The 20,539-nt window shown below is 57.5% G+C and overlaps 1 protein-coding gene across 2 annotated transcripts in view; it reads right to left on the reverse strand.

Moving 5' to 3' along the window:
- Positions 1–20,539, reverse strand: part of ITPR3 (inositol 1,4,5-trisphosphate receptor type 3) — a 41,376-nt gene that overhangs the window by 6,373 nt on the left and 14,464 nt on the right. The window contains exons 8-50 of one of the 2 annotated variants that reach the window (XM_064732786.1): positions 19,388–19,534; positions 19,208–19,303; positions 18,140–18,190; positions 17,547–17,689; positions 17,336–17,435; positions 16,895–17,055; positions 16,120–16,261; positions 15,754–15,915; positions 15,499–15,671; positions 14,724–14,843; positions 14,169–14,351; positions 13,833–14,084; positions 13,475–13,619; positions 13,210–13,357; positions 12,737–12,933; positions 12,478–12,607; positions 12,149–12,206; positions 11,817–11,982; positions 11,511–11,675; positions 11,260–11,328; positions 10,778–10,903; positions 10,528–10,650; positions 10,171–10,371; positions 9,406–9,657; positions 9,195–9,320; positions 8,801–8,926; positions 8,583–8,703; positions 7,741–7,925; positions 7,494–7,642; positions 7,188–7,296; positions 6,956–7,046; positions 6,584–6,753; positions 5,980–6,154; positions 5,085–5,269; positions 4,314–4,514; positions 3,928–4,038; positions 3,546–3,641; positions 3,237–3,338; positions 2,872–2,958; positions 2,183–2,293; positions 1,579–1,771; positions 706–831; positions 101–273 (exon numbers count right to left, since the gene is read on the reverse strand). In XM_064732786.1, coding sequence (XP_064588856.1) covers positions 101–273; positions 706–831; positions 1,579–1,771; positions 2,183–2,293; positions 2,872–2,958; positions 3,237–3,338; positions 3,546–3,641; positions 3,928–4,038; positions 4,314–4,514; positions 5,085–5,269; positions 5,980–6,154; positions 6,584–6,753; positions 6,956–7,046; positions 7,188–7,296; positions 7,494–7,642; positions 7,741–7,925; positions 8,583–8,703; positions 8,801–8,926; positions 9,195–9,320; positions 9,406–9,657; positions 10,171–10,371; positions 10,528–10,650; positions 10,778–10,903; positions 11,260–11,328; positions 11,511–11,675; positions 11,817–11,982; positions 12,149–12,206; positions 12,478–12,607; positions 12,737–12,933; positions 13,210–13,357; positions 13,475–13,619; positions 13,833–14,084; positions 14,169–14,351; positions 14,724–14,843; positions 15,499–15,671; positions 15,754–15,915; positions 16,120–16,261; positions 16,895–17,055; positions 17,336–17,435; positions 17,547–17,689; positions 18,140–18,190; positions 19,208–19,303; positions 19,388–19,534 — 6,147 coding nt within the window. Of the gene's footprint in view, positions 1–100; positions 274–705; positions 832–1,578; positions 1,772–2,182; positions 2,294–2,871; positions 2,959–3,236; positions 3,339–3,545; positions 3,642–3,927; positions 4,039–4,313; positions 4,515–5,084; positions 5,270–5,979; positions 6,155–6,583; positions 6,754–6,955; positions 7,047–7,187; positions 7,297–7,493; positions 7,643–7,740; positions 7,926–8,582; positions 8,704–8,800; positions 8,927–9,194; positions 9,321–9,405; positions 9,658–10,170; positions 10,372–10,527; positions 10,651–10,777; positions 10,904–11,259; positions 11,329–11,510; positions 11,676–11,816; positions 11,983–12,148; positions 12,207–12,477; positions 12,608–12,736; positions 12,934–13,209; positions 13,358–13,474; positions 13,620–13,832; positions 14,085–14,168; positions 14,352–14,723; positions 14,844–15,498; positions 15,672–15,753; positions 15,916–16,119; positions 16,262–16,894; positions 17,056–17,335; positions 17,436–17,546; positions 17,690–18,139; positions 18,191–19,207; positions 19,304–19,387; positions 19,535–20,539 lie in introns of those variants that run through there. The other variant, XM_064732787.1, reaches the window with a different exon arrangement.

Genomic DNA, 20,539 nt, shown 5'->3' on the forward strand with positions numbered 1-20,539 from the left:
AATGTGGGACAGTGCTCTGTGCTCTGGGAATGTGGGACAGTGCTCTGTGCTCTGGGATTGCAGGACAGGTTCCTGATGCCCCAGCAGGTGCAGAACTCACATTGAGAGCGCCCAGGATGTTGAGGGTGAGCCCGATGCCCAGGTAGTAGATGGAGCGCAGGATCAGGGCCACCAGCAGCGGCCTCACCCCGTAGCGCTTGGTGAACAGGGCCATGATGGAGAAGCAGATCAGGATCCAGAAGAGCAGGGAGATCAGTGGGGAATCCAGCACTCCTGGCAAGAGGAACACATGGATGCTGAAGGCAGGGGCACTGCTGCTGCCAGGCTGTCCAGCCACACTAACGAGCTCTTTATCAGAAATGATGGTGCTGCACTGCAGGGTTTGTGCTGGTTCAGATGGTTTTTGCTGATACATTTTCTAACATCTTTTATCCAAGAGCTCAGAACCACTGTAGGTGATGGAGGCTTTGCCTGACAACAGCAATGTATCCCATCACTGCTCCCCACATTGTACAAACAGGGGAAGGGCAGCCCAGGAGAAGAGAGGTTTCCCTGAGAAGGGGTGGGAGGGCTGGAAACTGAAATCCTGATTAATCCTTTATCCAGCAGAAAGGATTGGGGTTGTAGGAGCCCAAGGATCTGCCTTTATCCAGCCCAAGGACCTGCTCCTTCCATTCCAAGGAGCAGCAGGCGCTGGGCACTTACCCATGGACGTGGCTTCCACGTAGGGGTAGAAGAAAGCAATGATGATGTTGATGAAGACGGCCAGGTTGAAGGAAATGCTTCCCCAGAGCGTCATTCTGCGGGAGAACCAGTACATCAGCGGCATGCCTGGGGGGAGAGGAGGCAACACACAAACCTCAGCCAGCCTCGTGCCAACCGGGTCCTCCTGGAGCCCCTGGGCCCTCCTGGAGCCCCTGGGCCATCCCAGACCCTCTGTGCCATCCCAGACCCCTGTGGGCTCTGCAGCTGCTGCCCCCAGACCAACCCAGCCTCCCACCTTCTCCAAACCATTCATGAAGTGTTTTGAAAACATTCCTGCTTGTCAAGTGGCTCTGCTTATATTCCTTGGTCTCCCAGCCCTCTGGAAACCTGCTCTGAGAGCCTGGAATCAGCTTGGCTCTGTCCTCCCTCACAGCTCCCACACTACTCCTCAGCTGCACCCCAGTATCCGTAGTGTGACCCTCTACTCAGTTCCTGGGATTTCCAGCCAGGATTTCCACCCTGGAAGCCCCTGAGCAGGTTTGCAGGGGGCAGAGAAACAGGTTTTATTTCCCATGTGCAGCTGCAAGACCCTGGCTTAGGAGAAGGCAACTGAAAGGGCTTTCCAGGGCAAACACCTCAGCTGGAATCCCAGGGAACGTGAGCAAGGTGCCCCTCAGGCTGTGGAGAAACCTGAGAGCACAGAGGAGCCCATGGCTGGGATTTCAATCCTCACTCCCTGCACCGTGCCATGTTTTTGGTGCCCTGCAGAGCCCAGGCAGCCCAGCCATGCCATTCCCAGCCCTTTCCCTGCAGGAATGTCCCCGGATTCCCAGCGGGGCAGCCCAGGGGAGGGAGGCTCTGCCTTGCTCTTACTGCGCAGCTTCTTCTGCCACTCCATCTCGTTGTGCAGGAAGGAGGACTGGTCGAAGAAGTCGCTGACTTTGCTGCCCTGCTCGTCCTGCTCCGTGGTGGTGAAGAGCCTGTACTTGGTCTCCTTGGTGAGGAACTCACAGATCCCAGGCACAGGGAAGATGATCTGCTCCATGCTCCGGTCCAGCCGCACGATCTGCAGGATGCACAGCCCTCAGATCCTGCCCTGCTGGGGTTTTTTCCTCCTTCCCACACCCAGCTGTGCCTTCCCTTCCTCCCTCGTGCTCCACAGGGTCCAAATATTGTCAGCCCCTCATTTAAAAGCTTCCAAAGTGCCCTGAGCAGAGGCAGCCCTGGCTGGGGTAAGTGGGAATATGGGAATGGGGGATCCATGCCAAGGATGAGGCTGCTGGATCAGCTGCATCCCACTGCTGCTGGGAGAGAAGGGAAAGGTCCTGAGAAAGGGGCTGCTCATCCCTCAGCTCCTGGGGCTAATGCTCCTGCATGGGGGTGGGAAGAGGGGGCAGCTCCTGGTGCAAAATAATCAGACATGAGGCGTCTGGAGCCAGGTGGGATTCATGGAGAGCCAACAGGCAGGAGGTCTTGCCTCGATTTGGGACGTGTGCTTCTCGTAATAAGCCAGTGGATCCTCCTCTTCCTCCTGCACTGGGGCCGTGGATTTCAGCATCTGCGACAGCTGCTTGTTGTTAAGGCTGAGCTGGATGGGGAGAGGGGAAGGGAGAGGGTGAGGATCCAGCCAGAAGCTGGATCCGACTGTTCCCACAACGTGCCTCAACATCTCCCACAGCTGATGAGGATTTCAGGGAAAGGCAAATGAATTAAAGCTTCCAGTGAGGGGTGCGAGTGCTCCCCGCGGTGACAGACAATCGATTCCCTGCAATAATTACATCCAAGTGCTGCTAATCCACAAATTACAAACCAGTGCTCACAAAACCCCCGGGGAAATCACATTCCTGCTGAATCTTGTCGGGATCTGAGGTACCTGGGCAAGGAACAGCAGCAAAGGACTCAGCCCTTCCTTTCTGAAGGAAAATGGGGAAGTGAGGAAGGGCAGGACCCCCCCAGGGCCACCAGCCTGTGTCACCCCACAGCAGGGCACACACACCTTTGGGCTCCTACCTCTGGCTAAAAGTGCATTTAAGTGTTTCTCCCTCTTTAATCCCCTGAGGAACACCAAAATCCATCAAATCCTGAACAACAAACCCAGGTGGGCTCTGAAAAGGCTTTTTACAGCCTCGGATCAGGGCGGATTGTGGGGGCTGTGCTTCTCCATACCATGGATGAGATTCCCTCCTCCTCCTCCTCCTGGATTCGCTTCACCGGCTTCAGGAGCTGCTGCAGAGACTTGTTGTGTCGGGAGAGCTGGGAGGGGACAGGGGTGGTGACAGTGAGCACAGCATGGCAGGGGGACACGGGGCACAGGATGGCCAGCAAGCCATGGCTGCTGCCCACAGCCAAAGGCACATTTGGCTCCACAGGGAGGCCAATCTGCCTGCAGGAAATGTGCAGAATTATGGAGGGAAATGTGCAGAATTATGGAGGGAAATGTGCAGAATTATGGAGGGAAAATGTGCATAATTATGGAGGGAAAAGCGCAACCTGTGAGCACAGCCTGGCAGGATGCTTTTACAGCTCCCTACCTGCAGCGCCAGGATATAAATGTTGTGTCCAACTTCCCGGGGGGAAACCTCGGCGTTCTCACACTCCTCCTCCTGCAGGTAGGCCTTCTTAATCACATCCACCTGCAGGGCAGCACAGGGGCACTGAGCTCCTCCCCACTCCCTGCTTCCCCCTGCAGCCAGGATTTGGGCAGGAGGAGCAGCAGTGGGGGCACAGATTGCAGCAGGACCCAGGGCAGAGGATGTGGGTTGTGGAGAAGGGAGGCAGAAACTGCACCATGACCCAGGACATGGGCTGGGGGCTCAGACAGACATTCCCAGTTCCCTCACCAGTTCCTGGGGCCGGAGGCTGATGAGGATCCGCTCGGCGTTCTCGCTGTCGTGCCTGCTCTCCATGAGGGCCAGCAGGAGCTTGGAGGCATTGTCCTGGTGAGGAGAAGCCCTTGGTGAGGGGAGCTGTGCCCTGCCACTGCCCAGGGCTTTGGGGTGGGCAGAATTATCCAACTCCCTTGTGCCAGGGGCATCTGAGCGTGGTGGAGATGCCCCAGCCCTGCCCAAGGGTCTGACACAGGCGGGGTCCCCTCTACAGTGACAACCTCACCCCACAGCACACCCTGTGACCCTGCCAGTGAGTCCTGGCAGTGACACACGCAGTGACACACGCAGTGACACATGGACATGTCCCCAGCACCCCAGCCAGGCCTCTGTGCACCTTCAGCTGCAGGACCAGGTCCATCCTGTACTTGCAGAGGGGGCTGATGTCGTTTAGGATCAGGGCAGTGATGATGTCGATCCCGTTGGACTCGTGGGTCACGATGCAGCTCTGGGGGAATCAGGCAATATGTTATCCCAGCTCCACCCTCCAGCACAGCCCTGGTCTGAATCATTGCCCTGCCTGCAGCTCTGGGCCCCCAAACCTCCCCTCTCCCTGCAATTCACACCACTCAATTATTTCCCCCCCATTTTGCAGCCAAGCAGCAGCTGGTGACTTTTGCAGGAACCCTGTGATCTCTGCTGCCCACATTCTGAACCCAAAACCTGTCCCTGCTTCCCCCACATCCCCCTGGTGTGTGTGAGGTTGGGGGAAGCCCCCCAGACCTGGTTCTCGTGGCAGGGCCCCTGGCAGTACTCGGTCAGGGTCTCCAGGGTCTGGGTGATGAGAGCCACGTTGTACTCGTTGATGTAGAGCCCCAGCAGCCCCAGCCCGCCCGTGGTGCTGCCACACATGATGTCCAGGAACTGCAGAGTCTCACACACCAGGTTGTAGTTGGTTTTGTTGTTCTGGCACCGCAGGAAGTTCTGTGGAGCAGAGCCCAGCAATGGGGTTCCCATCCCTCTCTCCCCACACCCCTCCAGCTGCAGTTTGAGGGACATTTGGGCTGGGACTGCCCCTGTAGCCTACAGACCTCAGTCCCACAGCCACTCCTGCCAGGAACTCCTCCCACAGCCCCCAGCTGGATGGAGCACTGCGCATGGGGAAACTGAGGCACAGAGCTGCTGGGTGCCACAGCATTTTGGGGCCAAACTGGGGCAGATCCCAACTGTCACCCTGATTTTTAAGATTCTCTAAGCCTTCTGATGTTTACATCCTTGTAACAAACTTTCTCACACACTTTCTGTAAATAACTTATCGTTTTGCATCCTTTTACAGAGGAGGAAAAATTTGATGGGACTGTTGGTTTGTCCAGTGTCATTGGGGAGGTGGCACTGTCACCCTCCACTCCACTGTCACTTTTAGAAATATATAAATGCTGGAGTCAGAAAATAAACTTCCCCTTTTATCCTGAGAACAGCAGCGTGCCCACATCGTGTTATTTCATGTCTTATAGTGACACCCAACCTTCCCCAAGCCCAGAGCCCAGCACCAACCTGCAGGTCCCGGTTGTGGTTCTCGCAGAGCAGCTGCAGGAAGCGCAGGATGGGCTCCATGATCAGCACTGTCACCCCCATCTCGTTGTTCTGGCCCTGCTCCCCGGGCTCGTGGCCCTTGCGGAACCCCACGGCCATCGGGTACCTTGTGGGGGTGCCAGGCAGCAGGAAGGGGTCTCCTCGTCCTGCAGGCAATATGGCACACACATGGTCTATGGAAAATCCTTTCCTTAGGATTTTTATTCCTGAGAAGCTGAGAGGCCTCAGGAACAGAATGTAAACAATGGTTATCTGCTGCTGTGGAATGCAACAGGTGCATCTGGGATTGGTCTCATGTGGTTGTTTCTAATTAATGGCAAATCACAGTCCAGCTGTCCAGGCTGTCTCAGTCAGTCACAAGCCTTTGTTATCATTCTTTTTCTATTCTTAGCCAGCCTTCTGATGAAACCCTTTCTTCTATTCTTTTAGTGTGAATATAATATATTATATTAATATATTATTTATTATATTATTTTATATTTATATTTATATTTATATATTTAGTTTTAATATAATATATATCATAAAGTAATAAATCAAGCCTCCCAGAACTTAGAGTCAACATTCTCATCTCTTCCCCCTGCGAACACCACCATAGGAATTGTCCCCTCCTCAGCTCAGCCTGTCACCAAGCCAGTGCTGGATGGACTTTCTTCTATTCTTTTAGTATAGTTTTAATGTAATACATATCATAAAATAATAAATCAAACCTTCTAAAACTTAAGAGTCAACATTCTCATCTCTTCCCTCATCCTGAGACCGCTGTGAACACCACCATAGGAATTGTCCCCTCCTCAGGAATCATCCCCAAGCCAGTGCTGCCCTTCCTGAGGGGACAAGGGGACACTGCCCATACCTTTGGTGCCAGGGTCTGGCTCGTCCTTGTCCTCTCGGGGTTTGTTCCCGATGTCACTCATGTTCACCGACACCGTGGACTTGGTCTCCTGCTGCGCCTTCTTCATCCGGTCGTGCAGAACCTTGAAGAACTTCTCAGACTTCTTGTCGCTCGTCATGAGGTTGTAAAAGGATTTCTGGTGAAAGGACACTCAGTTCAGTCCCCACCACCATGTCCAAAGTGTCCCTCCCTGTCCCTCTGGGCAGCAGCCTCAGCACTGCAGGCATTGCCCAGGATAGCCTGTTTTTTGCTGGAGCCCCACTGGGTTTTTCACCATTTTGCAGCTTCCCTGTGACAAAGGGTTTGGGATAACCCTGGAGGTCCCCCACCAGCGCTGCAGCCCTGAGCCATTTTAGGAATTCCCGGCAGAGGGCATCAGCAGAACTCCAGAAACCACCTGGAACCACCTGCCCCTCCCACAGCCTGTCAATCCAGCCACGGAGCTGAGAAACTCAAATCATCAGATTTCAGCACAAACAAGACGTTTGTTTGCTCTGCCCATGACTGAGCGCTGGACTCTCACCCTGCCCACATCAACCCCTGGCTGCCCAATCCCCCTCAGCACCTGGATCTCGGTGTTGCCTCCATCCAGCAGGCGGATGGCCAGCAGGATGCTCTCCTGGAAGATCTTCTCGTTCTTGGTGTTCATGATGAGGTCAGCCACCAGCTTGGTGGCCCCTTCGCGGTCCAGCCGGCACTGGACAGCGGCGATGGCTGACCAGTCCTGGTCCTGGCCTGAGTGAGAGGACAGGAGGGATGTGATGCTGCGGCAGCAGGAGCCAGCACAGCCCCACCACTGCCAGGGCATCTCAGTGCCACCCCTTCACCTCCCCAAATCCTCTGCTCCTCCGTGGAGCTGGCAACCAGTCCAGACCTGGTCCCATCGCTGTTTGGGAGCTGGGAATTTGAGGGGAAGGGGCAGGAGAGGGGCACTCACCTCCCCCTGCAGCATCCCCCATCTCCCCCTTGGAGCTGGACCTCTTGTTCTGCAGGTAATTGTTCATGAGCATTTTCCGCAGCAGGTTGCCCTGCCAAGGCAAACAAACGTCACCAATTTCCCCATGCCAAGGCTGGGGCCAGGGCAGAACCAGCTGAGCACCCCTGGATGCCCAGGGTGGGCTCTGCCAGCCTGGGAGTGGGGCTGGATGGACACACATCATGCAGCTCACCCTCTCTCCATACTTGTTCCTCTTCACCAGCATCTGCTGCAGCGTCCTCAGCACCTTGATGCAGAGCTTCTCCTCCGTCTCCATGAGGTCCTTGGTGTGCTGCACCAGCCTGGCACAGCAAAGCCATTGTCACACAGCTGGGAGGGACCTGGGCACCCCAGGGGGAATCACCTCCATCACCCTCCAGCTGCAGGCATGCAGGGACGCCCAGGATGAGGGTCCCAGACCCTTCCCAACACCTCCAGCACCCATGGTGAGGGTCCCAAACCCTTTGCAGCACCCCCAGGACCCCCATGCCAGGCTCACTTGGACAGGAACCCCCCGCTCTCGCAGCGCTGGAACGCCTCTGTCCCCTCCATGAAGAGCAGCTCCGGCCGGTGCAGGACATCCACCAGCACGGACAGCTCAGCCTCCACCAGCGGCTTCAGGCGATCCTCCAGGGCGTTGATGATGTCCTGCAAGCCACAGCAGCCCCTTCAGAGCCAGGGGACACACAGGAGAGGGACCTGCAATGCCAGAGCCCACCTGAGCCCCGCCACGCCCTGCCCTGTACCTGCAGCTTCTCGATGATGTTCTTGTAGTCCCACTGGTTGGGGGTGGTGGACACGCGGGGGAAGGAGCGTGTGGCTGCCTTGTAGCTCGAGGTGTTCCTCTGCACCGTGCTGGTGGAGCTGCTGTTGAGCAGGGAGCTCACGTGGGCGTCCAGGTCCATGGGCAGAGCGATGGAGCGGCTCTTGGCTGAGGGACACAGGGGTGGGGTTGGCACAGCCACCACCCAGCTGGGTCCCACCGCCCTGTCTGGGCATCCCTTCACCAGTGTTCACCTCATTTGCAGCAGAGATTTGGGGTAAATACATCACTAAACTCCTCCAGGCCAGCATGGAGGAGTGTTCCCACATGTCCCAGCATCCACTGCACCTCACAGGGTGGAAACTGGCCCCAGCCCCAGTTTTGGTTGGGAAAGCCCAGCGTGGGGAGGCTGCAAGCACCCTGCCTGGAATTCCAAAGGGAAATCCCCACCCAGAGCCCAGCCACCAGCAATCCTTTCCACGGTGACTCAGTGCTAAGAGCCCTCAGGCTGAGTCAGGCAGCTGCACACCGAGGGCAAAGTCCTGGCCAGGGAAAACCACTGTCAATGTTGGCTTTGTGTCCGGGCAGGGACACACCAGGGAGCTCCCAGCCAAGCCCAGGCTCTGGTTATCCTCACATTATCCTGGAAGTGCTGAGATGAAGCTCAAACAAAAGCCCATCCCTGAGCTGAATGTCCCCATCCCCAGCTGGCAGCCCCTCACCGTGGTGTCCTGCCACCCTCACAGGAGGGACAGGGTGTCCTGCTCGCTGCTGGCCCAGGGTGGCCCTGTCCCCTGTGCCCTGGGCACGGCAGTGGCTGCTTACCAACCATGGCCAGCGTGCGGATGCAGGACTCCACCGAGCTCTTGTGCTGCTGCTGCAGCCAGGGACACTCCAGCAGCCTCATGGTGGACTGCAGGAGCTGCACCACGATGGTCTGGTGGGTCTGGAGGGGACAGGGGTGTCAGCACACACATCCAAACCGTGTTTTGGGGGCTTGGCTGAGTGCTGTCCTCCCCTGCCACCCTGCCCACCCGTGTCACCTGCAGTGAGGTGCTGTTCTCCGAGAAGGGCGAGCTGAAGAACGCGTTGATGGTGTCCAGCACCACCGTCAGCACGTACTTCTCCAGCGTGGCATCAGGCAGGCGCTTCTCCCTCTTCTTGCACATCTGTCAGGACAGGGAGGACGCTGATGGCACCAGGGCCAGCCCCTGTCTGCCCTGGGAGAGGCTGCTGGGACCACACTGAGCTGAGGGACGTGGTTGGTGACACAGCTCCTGTGCCCTGACCACTCCCCAGCCCCAAGTGTGGCAGCTGTATGAGGTCCCACAAGCATCCATGACCTGCAGGAGACTTGAAGGGAGCCTTGGTGACACCACCCTGTCCCCATCCAAGCCACCACTGCTGTGTCCCTCCCACCCAATCCTCCCCACGCACCTGGGCCATGTCCAGGGTGAAGTTCTCGAAGAGGGTCCAGATGTGGTTGCTGGTGTAGATCTCCTTCATCTCCACTTCCGTGTCCACATAGCAGTGGTTGACAAAGTTCACATAGGCCATCTTCACCTGTCAGGGATGGGGAAAGGAGCAGGAACACCGTCAGGGGACAATCAGTGCAGAGCCCAGTGTCCTCCTGGCTGCCACCCCGTACCTCTGTGATGCAGTCCTCGTGTGTCACCACCCGCACCACGTCCTCCAGGGGCAGCAGGGACGTGCACTTGATCTCGGTGTAGACGTTCTTGCCCTCGGCACAGGCAGCCAGCAGGTCCACCAGGGAGATGTGGTACATCAGGGGGCTGTTCTCCTCCACCCCATCCCTGGCTGCTGTCATCATCTCCAGCAGGGTGGCCAGCGAAGCTTTGTCGTTGTAGAAAACCACCACGTCGTCCCCAGCATTGGTGAGCTGCAGGGAAGGGTCAGTGCTCAGTGGTCACCACTCTGAAAAAGGAAGGTCAGAAGCCTCCAAGGCCAATGGTGTCCCCTCTGCACTGGGGGATGAGCAGCAGTGGCCAGAAAGGGGACAGGGATTTGTGTTTACAGATAAAATCAGGCATTTGCAGTGCAATCAAACATTGTGGAAGGTCAGAAGCCTCCAAGGCCAATGGTGTCCCCTCTGCACTGGGGGATGAGCAGCAGTGGCCAGAAAGGGGACAGGGATTTGTGTTTACAGGGAAAACCAGCCATTTGCAGTGCAATCAAACATTGTGGGACTCCCAAACCGACTCTTGGACCTTGCATTGAGCCCCTGGAGATGGTTGATGGCTACTCAAGATGTCCACCAGCACTGGGGCTGGCTGGTTCCAGGGAGGATCCAGCACGGCTGGAAGGCTCTTCTCAAGGAAGCAGCCAACAGTGCAGGTTCCAAGAGCTTTATCCTGCTTCCCCCCCACTCCTGCCCCGCAGCAGAGGTCCTCACCTCAGTCATGATCATGTCCTGGCACTTCTTGACATACTTGCCCTCGGCCTTGATGATGGTGTGCAGGAAGTCGAGGTACTGCACGTGGCGGCCGTGGGTGGCCACGCAGTGGATGAAGTGCTGCGGCACCGTCTCGTTGATCTCCGAGCACAGCTGGTAGTTGTTGAGGAAGATGTGCTGCATCGTCTCTGCCTCCAGCAGCTGGGGACAAAGGGCAGAGTGAGCTCAGGGGGCTGCAGGAACTCTCCCCAATTCCTGCCAATTCCTCCTCCTGGCTTTTCCATCCCGTGCTCTCAGCCCCAGGAGTGGTGCTGAATTCCCTCCCTGTGCTGCTGCCCCTCTGTGTCCTCTCCTTACCCCCGGGGTCAGGAACAGGTTGAGGTGTTTGTGCAGCAGGGCCTGGTTCTCCTGGTTGCCAGCACAAAACTTCTGCAGAAACTGGTGGGTGAACTTGAGGATCTCCATCATCTTGGCATCCCCCTGAGGAGGGGACAGAGGAGAAACACGCGGAGCTGAGAGGGATGGGAGTGCAGGAGGCCACTCAGGGAGGTCCCCGTGTGTCCCCTTTGCCCTGGGCCTCAGGACCAGTTGGTTTCTGTCCACCCACCTTCTCATAGGGGATCTGCAGCAGGTCCAGCATCACCTTGTGGGCATCCATGTTCTTCAGCAGGCGCTGCTGCTTCTTGCGCACCTGCTCCCCCACCCCGCACATCTTGTTGAGTCTCTCCAGGATCTGGGGACAGAGGGACCACAGCAGACAGGGGCTGAGCCTGGAGCCCCTCAGGATGGCCACCAGCACTGGGGCTGGTTTGCATTCCATGTGTTCCCTCTGTAATCCTGGGTGTTCCCTGCTGTGCTCACAAATTTCAGCCCCTCCTCGGTACCATGCACAGCCCTCATAGCTGTCACCCACCCAGTCCCCTCCAGTCCCCCCAGTGCAGGGATGTGACAGCTTTTCCCCGTGCTGAGCTGGCAGGAGCAAGCCAGGCTTGGACTTGTTTCTACTGAAGCACAGCAGAACTTGGAATTCCCTCCCAGGATTTTGCCCCTTTCCTTCCCACCGGTGCACCAGGGTTTGGTCTCACTCACCCCCTTCACTATCTGGTAGTTCTCACTGCTCTTCTCTCCTGGAGCAATGACCTCCTCGTCAGCACCATGCTGCAGGGGACACAACAGCACTGGGGTCACATTGTGCCCCTCCAGCCACACCCCACAGGACCCTCAGGAGCCTCTCCCTCGAGCCCATGCAGAGGCATCAGGTGTTGGATTAAGGTGAGCCCTGCCCTGCCTCCCACTCCTTCCCCACCCTGGATCCCAGGGTCTTGCTCAAGGGCTCTCACCTCCTTCTTCTCCTTCTTGTTCCCCTCCCCTGTGCTGTCCCCTTTGGTGCTGCCCTTCTTGTCCACCCAGAGCTCCGATTTCTCCACCATCGTGCGGAGTCTGTCCAGCTCTGACTTGATCACCTTGTAGTTCTCCACATCCTGGGCTGAGATCAGGAGCTGCACCTGCAGTGACATTCCCAGGGCTTTCCAGCTTGGGGTACAAATCCCACTCCCAGATCCCCCTCCCAAGAAAAGGGCCAGGATCCACGCCACGTCCCCCACCCACAGCCAGGTGTGGGATGCTCCAGGCCCCCTCAGTGTCACCTGTTTGAAGGTGTGCAGGACCTCCTGCCTCTGGCTGAAGTGCTTGAAGAGGAGCTGCAGGGAGCCGGAGATGAGTGGAGGGTAGTCGTGCATGGTCAGGTGGATCAGCACCCTCAGGAACATCCTCCCTCCCTCGTCATCCACCTCCAACATGCTGCTGGACTTCCTGGAGCGGGATGGAAGTGCTGGGTGTTAACAGGGAGCTCAGGGGATGATGGGGACAGCTTTGGAGCCTTTGGAGCCTCATCCAGCTCATCACCTGCAGCTCCCAGCCTGGCTGGGGTGGACAGAAGGGCCCTGTGGGCAGGGGAGCTATGGGGACAGGCACTCACCCCACACCAAACATGGCCTCGGCGTGCTCCCCAATCCGGTCCAGGTTCATGGCTGCAGCTGCAGGGAGAGGAAGGGAGTGACAAGGGTGGACAATGCCAGCCTTGTGTCTTGGCAGGAACCCACAGGAACCAACCCAGCTCCCTGATTCTGTTCCCACCAAAACACAGACTCCATCCCTCCCTGCCTCCTGCCAGCAGCAGCTGCTGGAGGTGTCACCTCTGCTGGAGGTGTCACCTCTGCTGGAGATGTCACCTCTGCCACCTGTGTCCTCCCAGCCCCTGGGGCCTGCTGAGCTGGGGGTGTACCAGGAGCAAAGTGGGAGAGTTACTTGTGGAGTCAAAGGCTGGAGCTGTCCCATCGGCTGCGCTGTCCTGCATGGGGTAAACCTCCACAAACTCCTTCTTGAAGACAGAGAGCAGGTAGGAGATCCTGTAGTCCAGCCGCACGTCCAGGATGAACTGGAAGCAGCAGGGAAGGAGAAACCAGAAGTGACTGAGTGCCCTCTTCACACCAACTGTGCCCCTCCTTGAGAAAACCACATTACACACCCCCCATCCCACAGGTCCCACCACTCCTGTGGCTCCAACCTGCAAGATCTCCAGGATCTTCAGCTTGGTCTCCATCACCACAATATTCTCATTCTCAATGCTCCTCCCTCTGTCCACTTGCTCCGGGGCAGAGCCAGTGCTGAGGCTGGGGGCGCTGAAGATGGACTGTTTCCTGCTCAGCACCATGGTGGACATCATCTGCCCCACGCCCTGGATCGACCTCCGCACGTTCTTCCCTGCAGAGGCAGCCACAGTTAGAGTGGGTGGAGAGGGAGGTGGCAGAGGACCAAGGAAGAACCCACTTGGACTGGAAAATGCTCCAGACTTCATCAGAGAATGAGCAGAAGGCACCAAATATTTCTTTTGGCATAGCCAAGGGCTCACCACCCCATGTCCTACAGCACAGCCAGCAACATCAGCAAGCCAGTGTCCGGTTTTCTTGCCACCAAAACTGGAAAGCACTGGGCAGACCATTGAAAACACTAGGCAGACCATGGAGAACAGGGACTCACCTGCCACCTCATCATTGTAGACAGCCTGCATCATCAGCTGAGGGTTCTGGACGCAGTCGATGATGCCCAGCAGGGTCCGTGTCAGGCGCAGCAGCTCGCTGAAGCTGTAGAAGCCGAAGTAGATGAGGTTGTGGGCAAGGCTGACGACCTGGGGAAGGACAAGGCAGCTCCAGACCTTGCTCTGCTCGGGGCTGAGCAGGAGAATCCATGGTGGGGGACAGGGACATTGCAGCCAGAGCGTGGCACACCCTGCAAGGGGCCGCACCTCGAAGGTGAGCTTGTTCTTCTCCTCGTTGGCGAAGGGCACGGCCTCGCTCACCACGTTGTTGAGATAGTCCTCCACGAACTCCATGGTGCTGGCAAACTTGTTCTTCTTGTCATCACGCGAGGTGTTGAGGTTGGAGTCGTAGCTGCAAGGGGACACATCGGGGTGAGCTGGGGACAGAAAGTGTCCTCACACCCAGCTGGCAGGAGCACTCCTGAGCCACTGTGACCAGCAGTGATGCCGTGGCAGATGGAGCCCACTTCCTTCTGAGGGCTCAAACCCACTCCACAAACACTCCCCTGCCACCCACTGTCCTGCCCTGTCCCTCAGAGCCATCGCAAGCCCTGGTGTGTCTCACTCTTTGATGGTGATGGCTGTGGGGATCTCTGTCCAGAGCCGTGCAAACTTCACGGGCATCACCCGCTCCTGGGGGTCCCTGTCCACGTGCACGTGCAGCATGAGGTGGCAGAAGGAGGCGCGCAGGTCGAAGGGCAGCATCTCATCTGCCATGCACAGGAAGATCAGGTCCACCCCCAGCTGCTGGGAGATCTCCTTGATGGCCAGGTACTGCCGGTCCAGGCACATGCGGGCAAAGAGCTTCAGCTGGTACCTGCCCAGGGGTGAGGGGGAGAGGGAGTGAGGCCCTGCAACCCTCACAGCCTCACCTGGACAGGAGGTGCCACGGGAGCATCACCTGTAGTAGCTGAGGACGTTCTCATCGTGGGCATTGCCAGCCCGGGCCTCCTGTGCCAGCTGCCGGATGCTTTTCTCGTGGTGGTCGTTGTTCTTGTCGGTCCAGGTGAGCCAGACCTCCTCCTCTGAGTACTCAATGCTCAGGTACTCGTGGGTCTGGGACATCTCCTTCACTGGCCTCAGCCTGGGACAGGAAAGGAGAAATCTGGAGATGCTCCCATGGATGGAGGGGCTGCACCTCAAGAGGTGATGGAGCTTCAGTGGGACCAGGCCCATGCTGTGGTGGGTTTCTTGTAGGGTGAGGAGAAGGTGTAAGGGTTTTATTTAACTTCTCATTGCCCTGCACTGATTTAGTTAAGAATAAACTTAATTCACATCCCTGACTAGAGCCTGTTTCGCCTGTGATTGTATTTGATGAGCGATTTCTCCTGGTTCTTATCCCAACCAATGAACCCTTCAAGAAATTTTCTCTCCTCTCTCCAGCTGCAAAGTGAGAAGCTTTGGTGGATGCCTGACAAACACCCTGCTGTGGAAAACCTCTCCCTCACCCACTCACTCAGTTTTGATGAGGATGTCGCTGTTCTTGGAGTCCAGCACGCACTTGCAGATCAGCTCCTGCGTGACGGGGATGGCGATTTGATTGGACACACAGAGATCCGAGAGATAATCCAAAAACCTGCCGGGGGAGAGGCAGCTCAGTACATCCCTCTGGGTGTCCAGAGTTGCCAAGGACCCTGACAGGGGGTTCGGAGACCCTGGCACACAGCCCAGAACACCTGGGGATTTAATTTTGACCCCTGGAGCAAGTTGCCAACTTTGTATGAGGACCTGAAAGTCACAGAGGTTTGAATGGTGTAATAACAAAATGATCACAAGGTGAAAATGTAGATTTTAGGATTTTTGGTATGGCGGTTATGGGGACAAGATGGAGGAACTTGGGCACGTCCAGCCTTTCTTCTTCTTGTTCTCCATTTTCTGCAGTGATGTTGGCACTTTGGGATTGGTTTAGAATAGAAGTGCACCGCCTAACATAGGTGATAGGTATTGGGAATTAAGTGTAAATATGATATACGTAGTTTGTAGTATAACAGGACAACACAAAGAGTGCCTGTGGCTGCCCTGCTGAGCAGACTTCAGCTGGGCAGAAAGAAAACCTTATAGATAAGAATTAATAAACAACCTCAAGAAAAGTGAAGAGTCCAGACTCGTTTTTCAGTTGTGTGGGCCAAAGCAGACACATCCTGCACATCTTGGGGCAGCAATTACCAACAGCAACCCGAGACCCCATGGCTCCCCTTCCCCTCTGCCCCTCACAGAGCCCCCACACGCACCGTGGCTCGCGGTTCTTGCGCACCAGGCTGACGAAGGTCTCCACCTCGGTTTTGGTGATGTGCTTCTCCAGCAGCTTGCGGTTGTTGTGCAGCAGCGCCGTGATGGTGTCCTCGGCCAGGATGTCGTAGCCGATCTGCGACTGCATCATTCCGAACTGCTTGGCAATGTGCTCCTGCAGCGGGCAGGGAGGGGCTGTGAGTGATGTCCCCCTGTCCCTCCGAGGCCCCACGGGGATGGGGAGTCCCCCCCAGCACCTGGTTCTTGCGGTAATCCTCCTGGGAGTGCCGGAGCACGCGGTAGCACAGGCGGAACATGTATTGGTAGGGAGCGTTCTTCTGGTCCGACAGCTCTTCCAGCCTCACCAGGGGCCCTTCCCCGCCCTTGTCCTTGAATGGGGCCTTCAGGATCCCAAAGATCTGCCCAAAAGCAGAGATCAGGGCTGTGTCCTGCTCCACACCAGCCCCTGTGCATAGCTGGACACCATGACATGGGCTGGAGGCCAGACCCTTTCCCATGCTGTTTTCCATCCCTCTGGCCCCCAGAGAGGCCTGAGCAGGACAGGACATCTCCACAGGACACATCCCAGCCTTGCTGGGGTGCAGGGCCCCAGGGCCACCCACCTGCTTCAGGATGTTCTGCTCCCTCATCAGCTTCTGCCGCTCCCGGTTGGGCTTGGTCACCACGATGTCCAGCACGTTCTGGCCATTGTTGGGGACATCGCTGACAAAAAACACCAGGTCCTCCAGCAGCTGGATCACAAACCTGCAAAGGGACACGGGGTGAGTGGGCTGGGGCTGCTCACCTGCCCAGACTCAGGTGCCTGCAGTGATGCTGGTGGGTCTTGGGGACCAAAGAGCCTCAGAAACCTGCCAGGGGAGCTGCTGGCTGATCCTGCACTCCCTGATGGAGGAGTGGCTGGACCTGCAGCCCCTATGGTTCCTATATGTGTCAGGGTGAATGTCTGGGGGGCTTTGCTTGTGGCTGACACCACGGATTCTGCATTTAGCACTTCTTCCTCTGTGGTCACCCCTGTGGGCCAGGCTGGCAGGGCGGGAGCCGCTTGCTCTGTCCCGCAGGGATCTGTGTTTGCTCAGGAAGCACCAGGAACCCACCCACCTAAAAATAATACAGTGACTAAGGCAGCTGCCCCTATCGTGGGGCCATCTCCCAGCCCCTTGGATATTTTTCTAGGATATTTTTCTGGGATATTTTTCTAGGATATTTTTCTAGGAGGGGCCAGAGCAGGGCTCTGCCGTTATCTGGTTTCCTTGCCAGGCTTCTGGGTTGGGTTGTGGGCAGGGAAGCAAGGGCAGTGCTGGCACCAGCACCAGGCAGGGGCCTCATCCTGCTGGGGAGCCCTTGGAGAAGCCGAGCACGGCCCCATCTCCCTTTTACCTCCTGTCGTTCTGGCTGAGGAAACCCTCATTCATCTTCTCCACCACGTTGGCCAGCATGGAGCTGGCATCATTGGCAAAGTCCAGGTCCCTGATCTCGGACACGGGCACGGAGACGATGGCAAAAGCTTCTTTGTCCTCTTTGGTGGGGCATGTGCCCAGCTGGGAAGCAACAGAGAAGCAGCATCACACAGACAGGGCCATGCCAGGCGTGTCCCCACCATCTGCCACCACCCTGCTGACATCAGTGACCCAGTTTGTCCCCATCAGAGGGGCTGGGGTGGGCTCTGGGTGACTGGGGTGGGCTCCAGGCTGGTGCCCACCCACCCCTCTGGATCATCCAGGGTGTTTCAGTCCCTGGGTGCTGGGAGGGAAGGAGCAGCCTAAGAGCTCTTGGGAACAGGGAACAAGCCCAGGGAGGGAGGAGGCAGCAGGGCTGTACCATGAGGCGGATGGGCCTCTCCTCATCGATGTCAATGGGCACGTTGGTGCTCTGGATCCAGGTGTTGGTGCACAGGTGGCGCAGCCTCACGTAGGAGTTCCTGCCAACAGCACAGTGTCCTGCTGAGTGTCCTGCCAAGTGACCCCCACGGGGACACACCAGCACTGCCCCTCCCCAGCACTCAGCCTCCTCCCTGACCCCTCTGCCCTACCGTGGGACGAAGGAATCCGTCTTCTGCAGCGTGGTGGGGTCCAGCTCGAAGAGGGAGGCGATGTCGTTGCCGTGGGGCACGGCCACCAGCCTGTACTTGATCTTCTCCCCGGTGTTCCTGCGGCTGGCACGGCTGCTGCCCCCCTGCACGGTGGGGAGGGGGTCTCTGAGCCCGGCTCGGGGGTCCCCAGTGCCCAGGGCATCGGGGGGATGCAGCAGAAGCTTTGCTGGGGCTGAGCCTCGCATGAGTGGAGCACAAGCAGCACGGATGCACCTGAGCTATGAGGCCCCCCCTGATCCAAACCTCACCAACAGCACAGAAAAACCCCCCTGAACATCCAGCTCTCTCATCCACCAAGCATCTCCCTGTGGCCTGGGGAGCCAACATGCACTGGGACCCCTCTGAGAGGTTTTGGCAGGGCCTTCTCATTGTGGGACACTGCTCTAAGTGCAGGCAGGGATGCTGGGCTGACACAGAGGGACAAACTCGGCTGTAATCCCCTCAGGGGGCTCTGTTTTGGGGCATTTCCCTGCTTTCAGGCCCTGGCTGAGAGCTGGCGTGGTTGGGGCAGCGGCAGCAGCGGTTCTGCTCACCGTGGGCGCTGCTTTGGGCTCAGCCACGTCTCCTTTATAACTTGGGTTTTCCTGGAAAGTTAAAGAGGGAGATGAAAAGCAGCTGTCAGTCCTCCTGCTCGGTCCCTCCAAACCCCTGGGGATGGTGTGTGATCCCTGCTCCTGCCTTCCCTGAACACAGCACGGAGAGCAAACCTGCCCAGGTGGGGCTGGAGGATGTGACCTGTGCCCAGTGCACGGTGTCCCAGCCCTGGGAGGAGCATGGGGGAGCCCAGGGGAGCAGACCTGGGCTCTGTGTGGCAGCAAGAACTCCCTGGAGGCTCCAGGCTGAGCTCCCAGTGAGCAGCACCAGCCCAGGATGGGCTTAGCTTGAGATCTTATTTTGTCTTCAAGTGTTAACAGAGTGTCTTTGGGTTTGAAGCACCCATTTCAGAGCACCAGTGTTTGCTGGTTTCCATCCCACAGCGATGGAAGGGTCCTGGGGGCTGCCCTTGGGTGTCTTCTCCAGCTGGGGAGCATCCCCAGGATGTCCCTGCTGCCCTGGCAGCAGAGCACAGCCCTCAGTGCTGGCAGTGCCAGACAAACCCCAGTATCCAAGTGCAGCAATTCCTCTGTGCCTCTCTCAGGAGGCTTTGAGCTGGCCTTAAAAGGGAGCAGAAAAACCTGGCAGATGGCACTTCCAGAGCCAGATTTTGCCCCCATCCTCTGCCAGGAGAGGACAGCAGGATGAGTCACGTCCCACTTCCACGCACCAGGCTGTGCCAGTCGGTCCCTTGGCATGGGGTGAGCACAGAAATGCCCCAGCCACCCCCTCCTGTCCCCCTGGGCCAGAAAAGGAACCAAACTCAGCCATCTGAGCGAGTGAACCCCTCCACTGGAGGATTTCAAGGGGGAAATTTGGTCCTAAACCAGGTAAATGATGATGGTGATCAGGAGTCAAACAAGGAGGAGTCACAGGGGCTCCCAGAGCAAACAGGAGAGGACCAGTGGAAACGCTGGGCATCCCTCCCTGCCCGAGGTGGGCAGTGCCTTTGCAAGGGGTGCCCCAGCCCCAGGGCACGTTCCTGCAGCCCTCTGCCACCCCCTTACCTCTGCTGCCAGGTAGTTGCCCGTGGCGAGGTGTTTGAAGCGGTACAAGCCATTCCAGTGCCCGGCTCCCCCTCGGCATGGGTCGTGGTGAACCACCTGGGAGAGGCAGGGAGGGCTCAGCCACAGCTTGGGACAGCCTGGGACAGCTCCAGTCACCCCCTCCATGCCCTCCCTGCTCACCTCCACCTCCCACAGGGCGTTGGAGCTGGTGGCTGAGGTGGCTGACTGGCGCAGCGTGGTGCGGAGGAACACGTGCAGCTTGCCCTTGTACTCATCACAGGTGAGGAACTTCTCCTGCTCGGCGTGGAACAGCCTCACCACGTCCCCCTGCAGCAGGACACAGGGGTGAGGGTCAGGGCCAAAGAATCCTGGAGTCTTTCAGGTTGGAAAAGACTCCAAGACCATTAAATCCACTCTTTCACCACCATGCCCACCAAACTGTAACCTGAAGTGTTTGTCTGCTCATTTTGGAACACTCCCAGGGATGGGGACTGTCCTGGGAAGCCTGTTCCCATGTTTAACCACTCAGTCAGTGGAGAAATTTCTCCATGACTCTCCTTTAATGCATCTCCTTTGTGACCCCCTCATGCTGCAAAGGGGACAGGATTCCTCCTGGACACAGCTCCCGGCTGCATGGCAGGACTGTGGGACCCTGGGGACCACAGGGCACTGCCACCTCTTCCCATCCAACCTCCTGGAGCTCTGCTAAAACCTGCCCTGGCAGCTCAAATGCTCCTGTGAGCCCAGGAGACAGGGCACAGGCACCCTGCATTGCCACCACTCCCATTATCCATGCAGTGACCCTCTGCTTCCACCCCCAGGGATAAATGGATGTGAATCCATCACTTTCCAGCCCTAGAGCAGGCAGAGGCTCAGCTCCCAGACCTGTTTAAGGCATTAACACCCCGGGAAGGAGGATGTGGGAAGCTGGGATAAGCACAGTGCCTGGGGATGAAGGGCTGTAAGATCCCAACAATCCACATCCATCCAGCTGCTTCCTGGAGGACCTCAGCCTCAAACAATAGCCCAGCAGGGAAAGTTCCTTTCCCAGGCAACAGCCACCCTGCTGCACGGCTGAGCAGCTGGAATTGTCCCTGCACAAGAGGCCACTGCTGGCACTGTGTGGGGCTGTCCCCAAAAGCCAATTCACCACTCTGAGGTCGGTAATTTGTGCCCTCAGCTCCCTGCTGCCAGCAGATCCTAAAATATCCCGCTCCGCCTCCCTGTGCTGTTCTCCAGGTGATGAATTCAAGCAGGAATTACAGCCCTCGAGGCAGGAGCTCTTTTGTGCCCTTGTCACAGTGCCAGGTGGCTGCTCACACGTCCTGTCCC

The sequence above is a fragment of the Zonotrichia leucophrys genome, chromosome 26 (assembly GCF_028769735.1).
Source record: "Zonotrichia leucophrys gambelii isolate GWCS_2022_RI chromosome 26, RI_Zleu_2.0, whole genome shotgun sequence".
NCBI lineage: Eukaryota > Metazoa > Chordata > Aves > Passeriformes > Passerellidae > Zonotrichia > Zonotrichia leucophrys.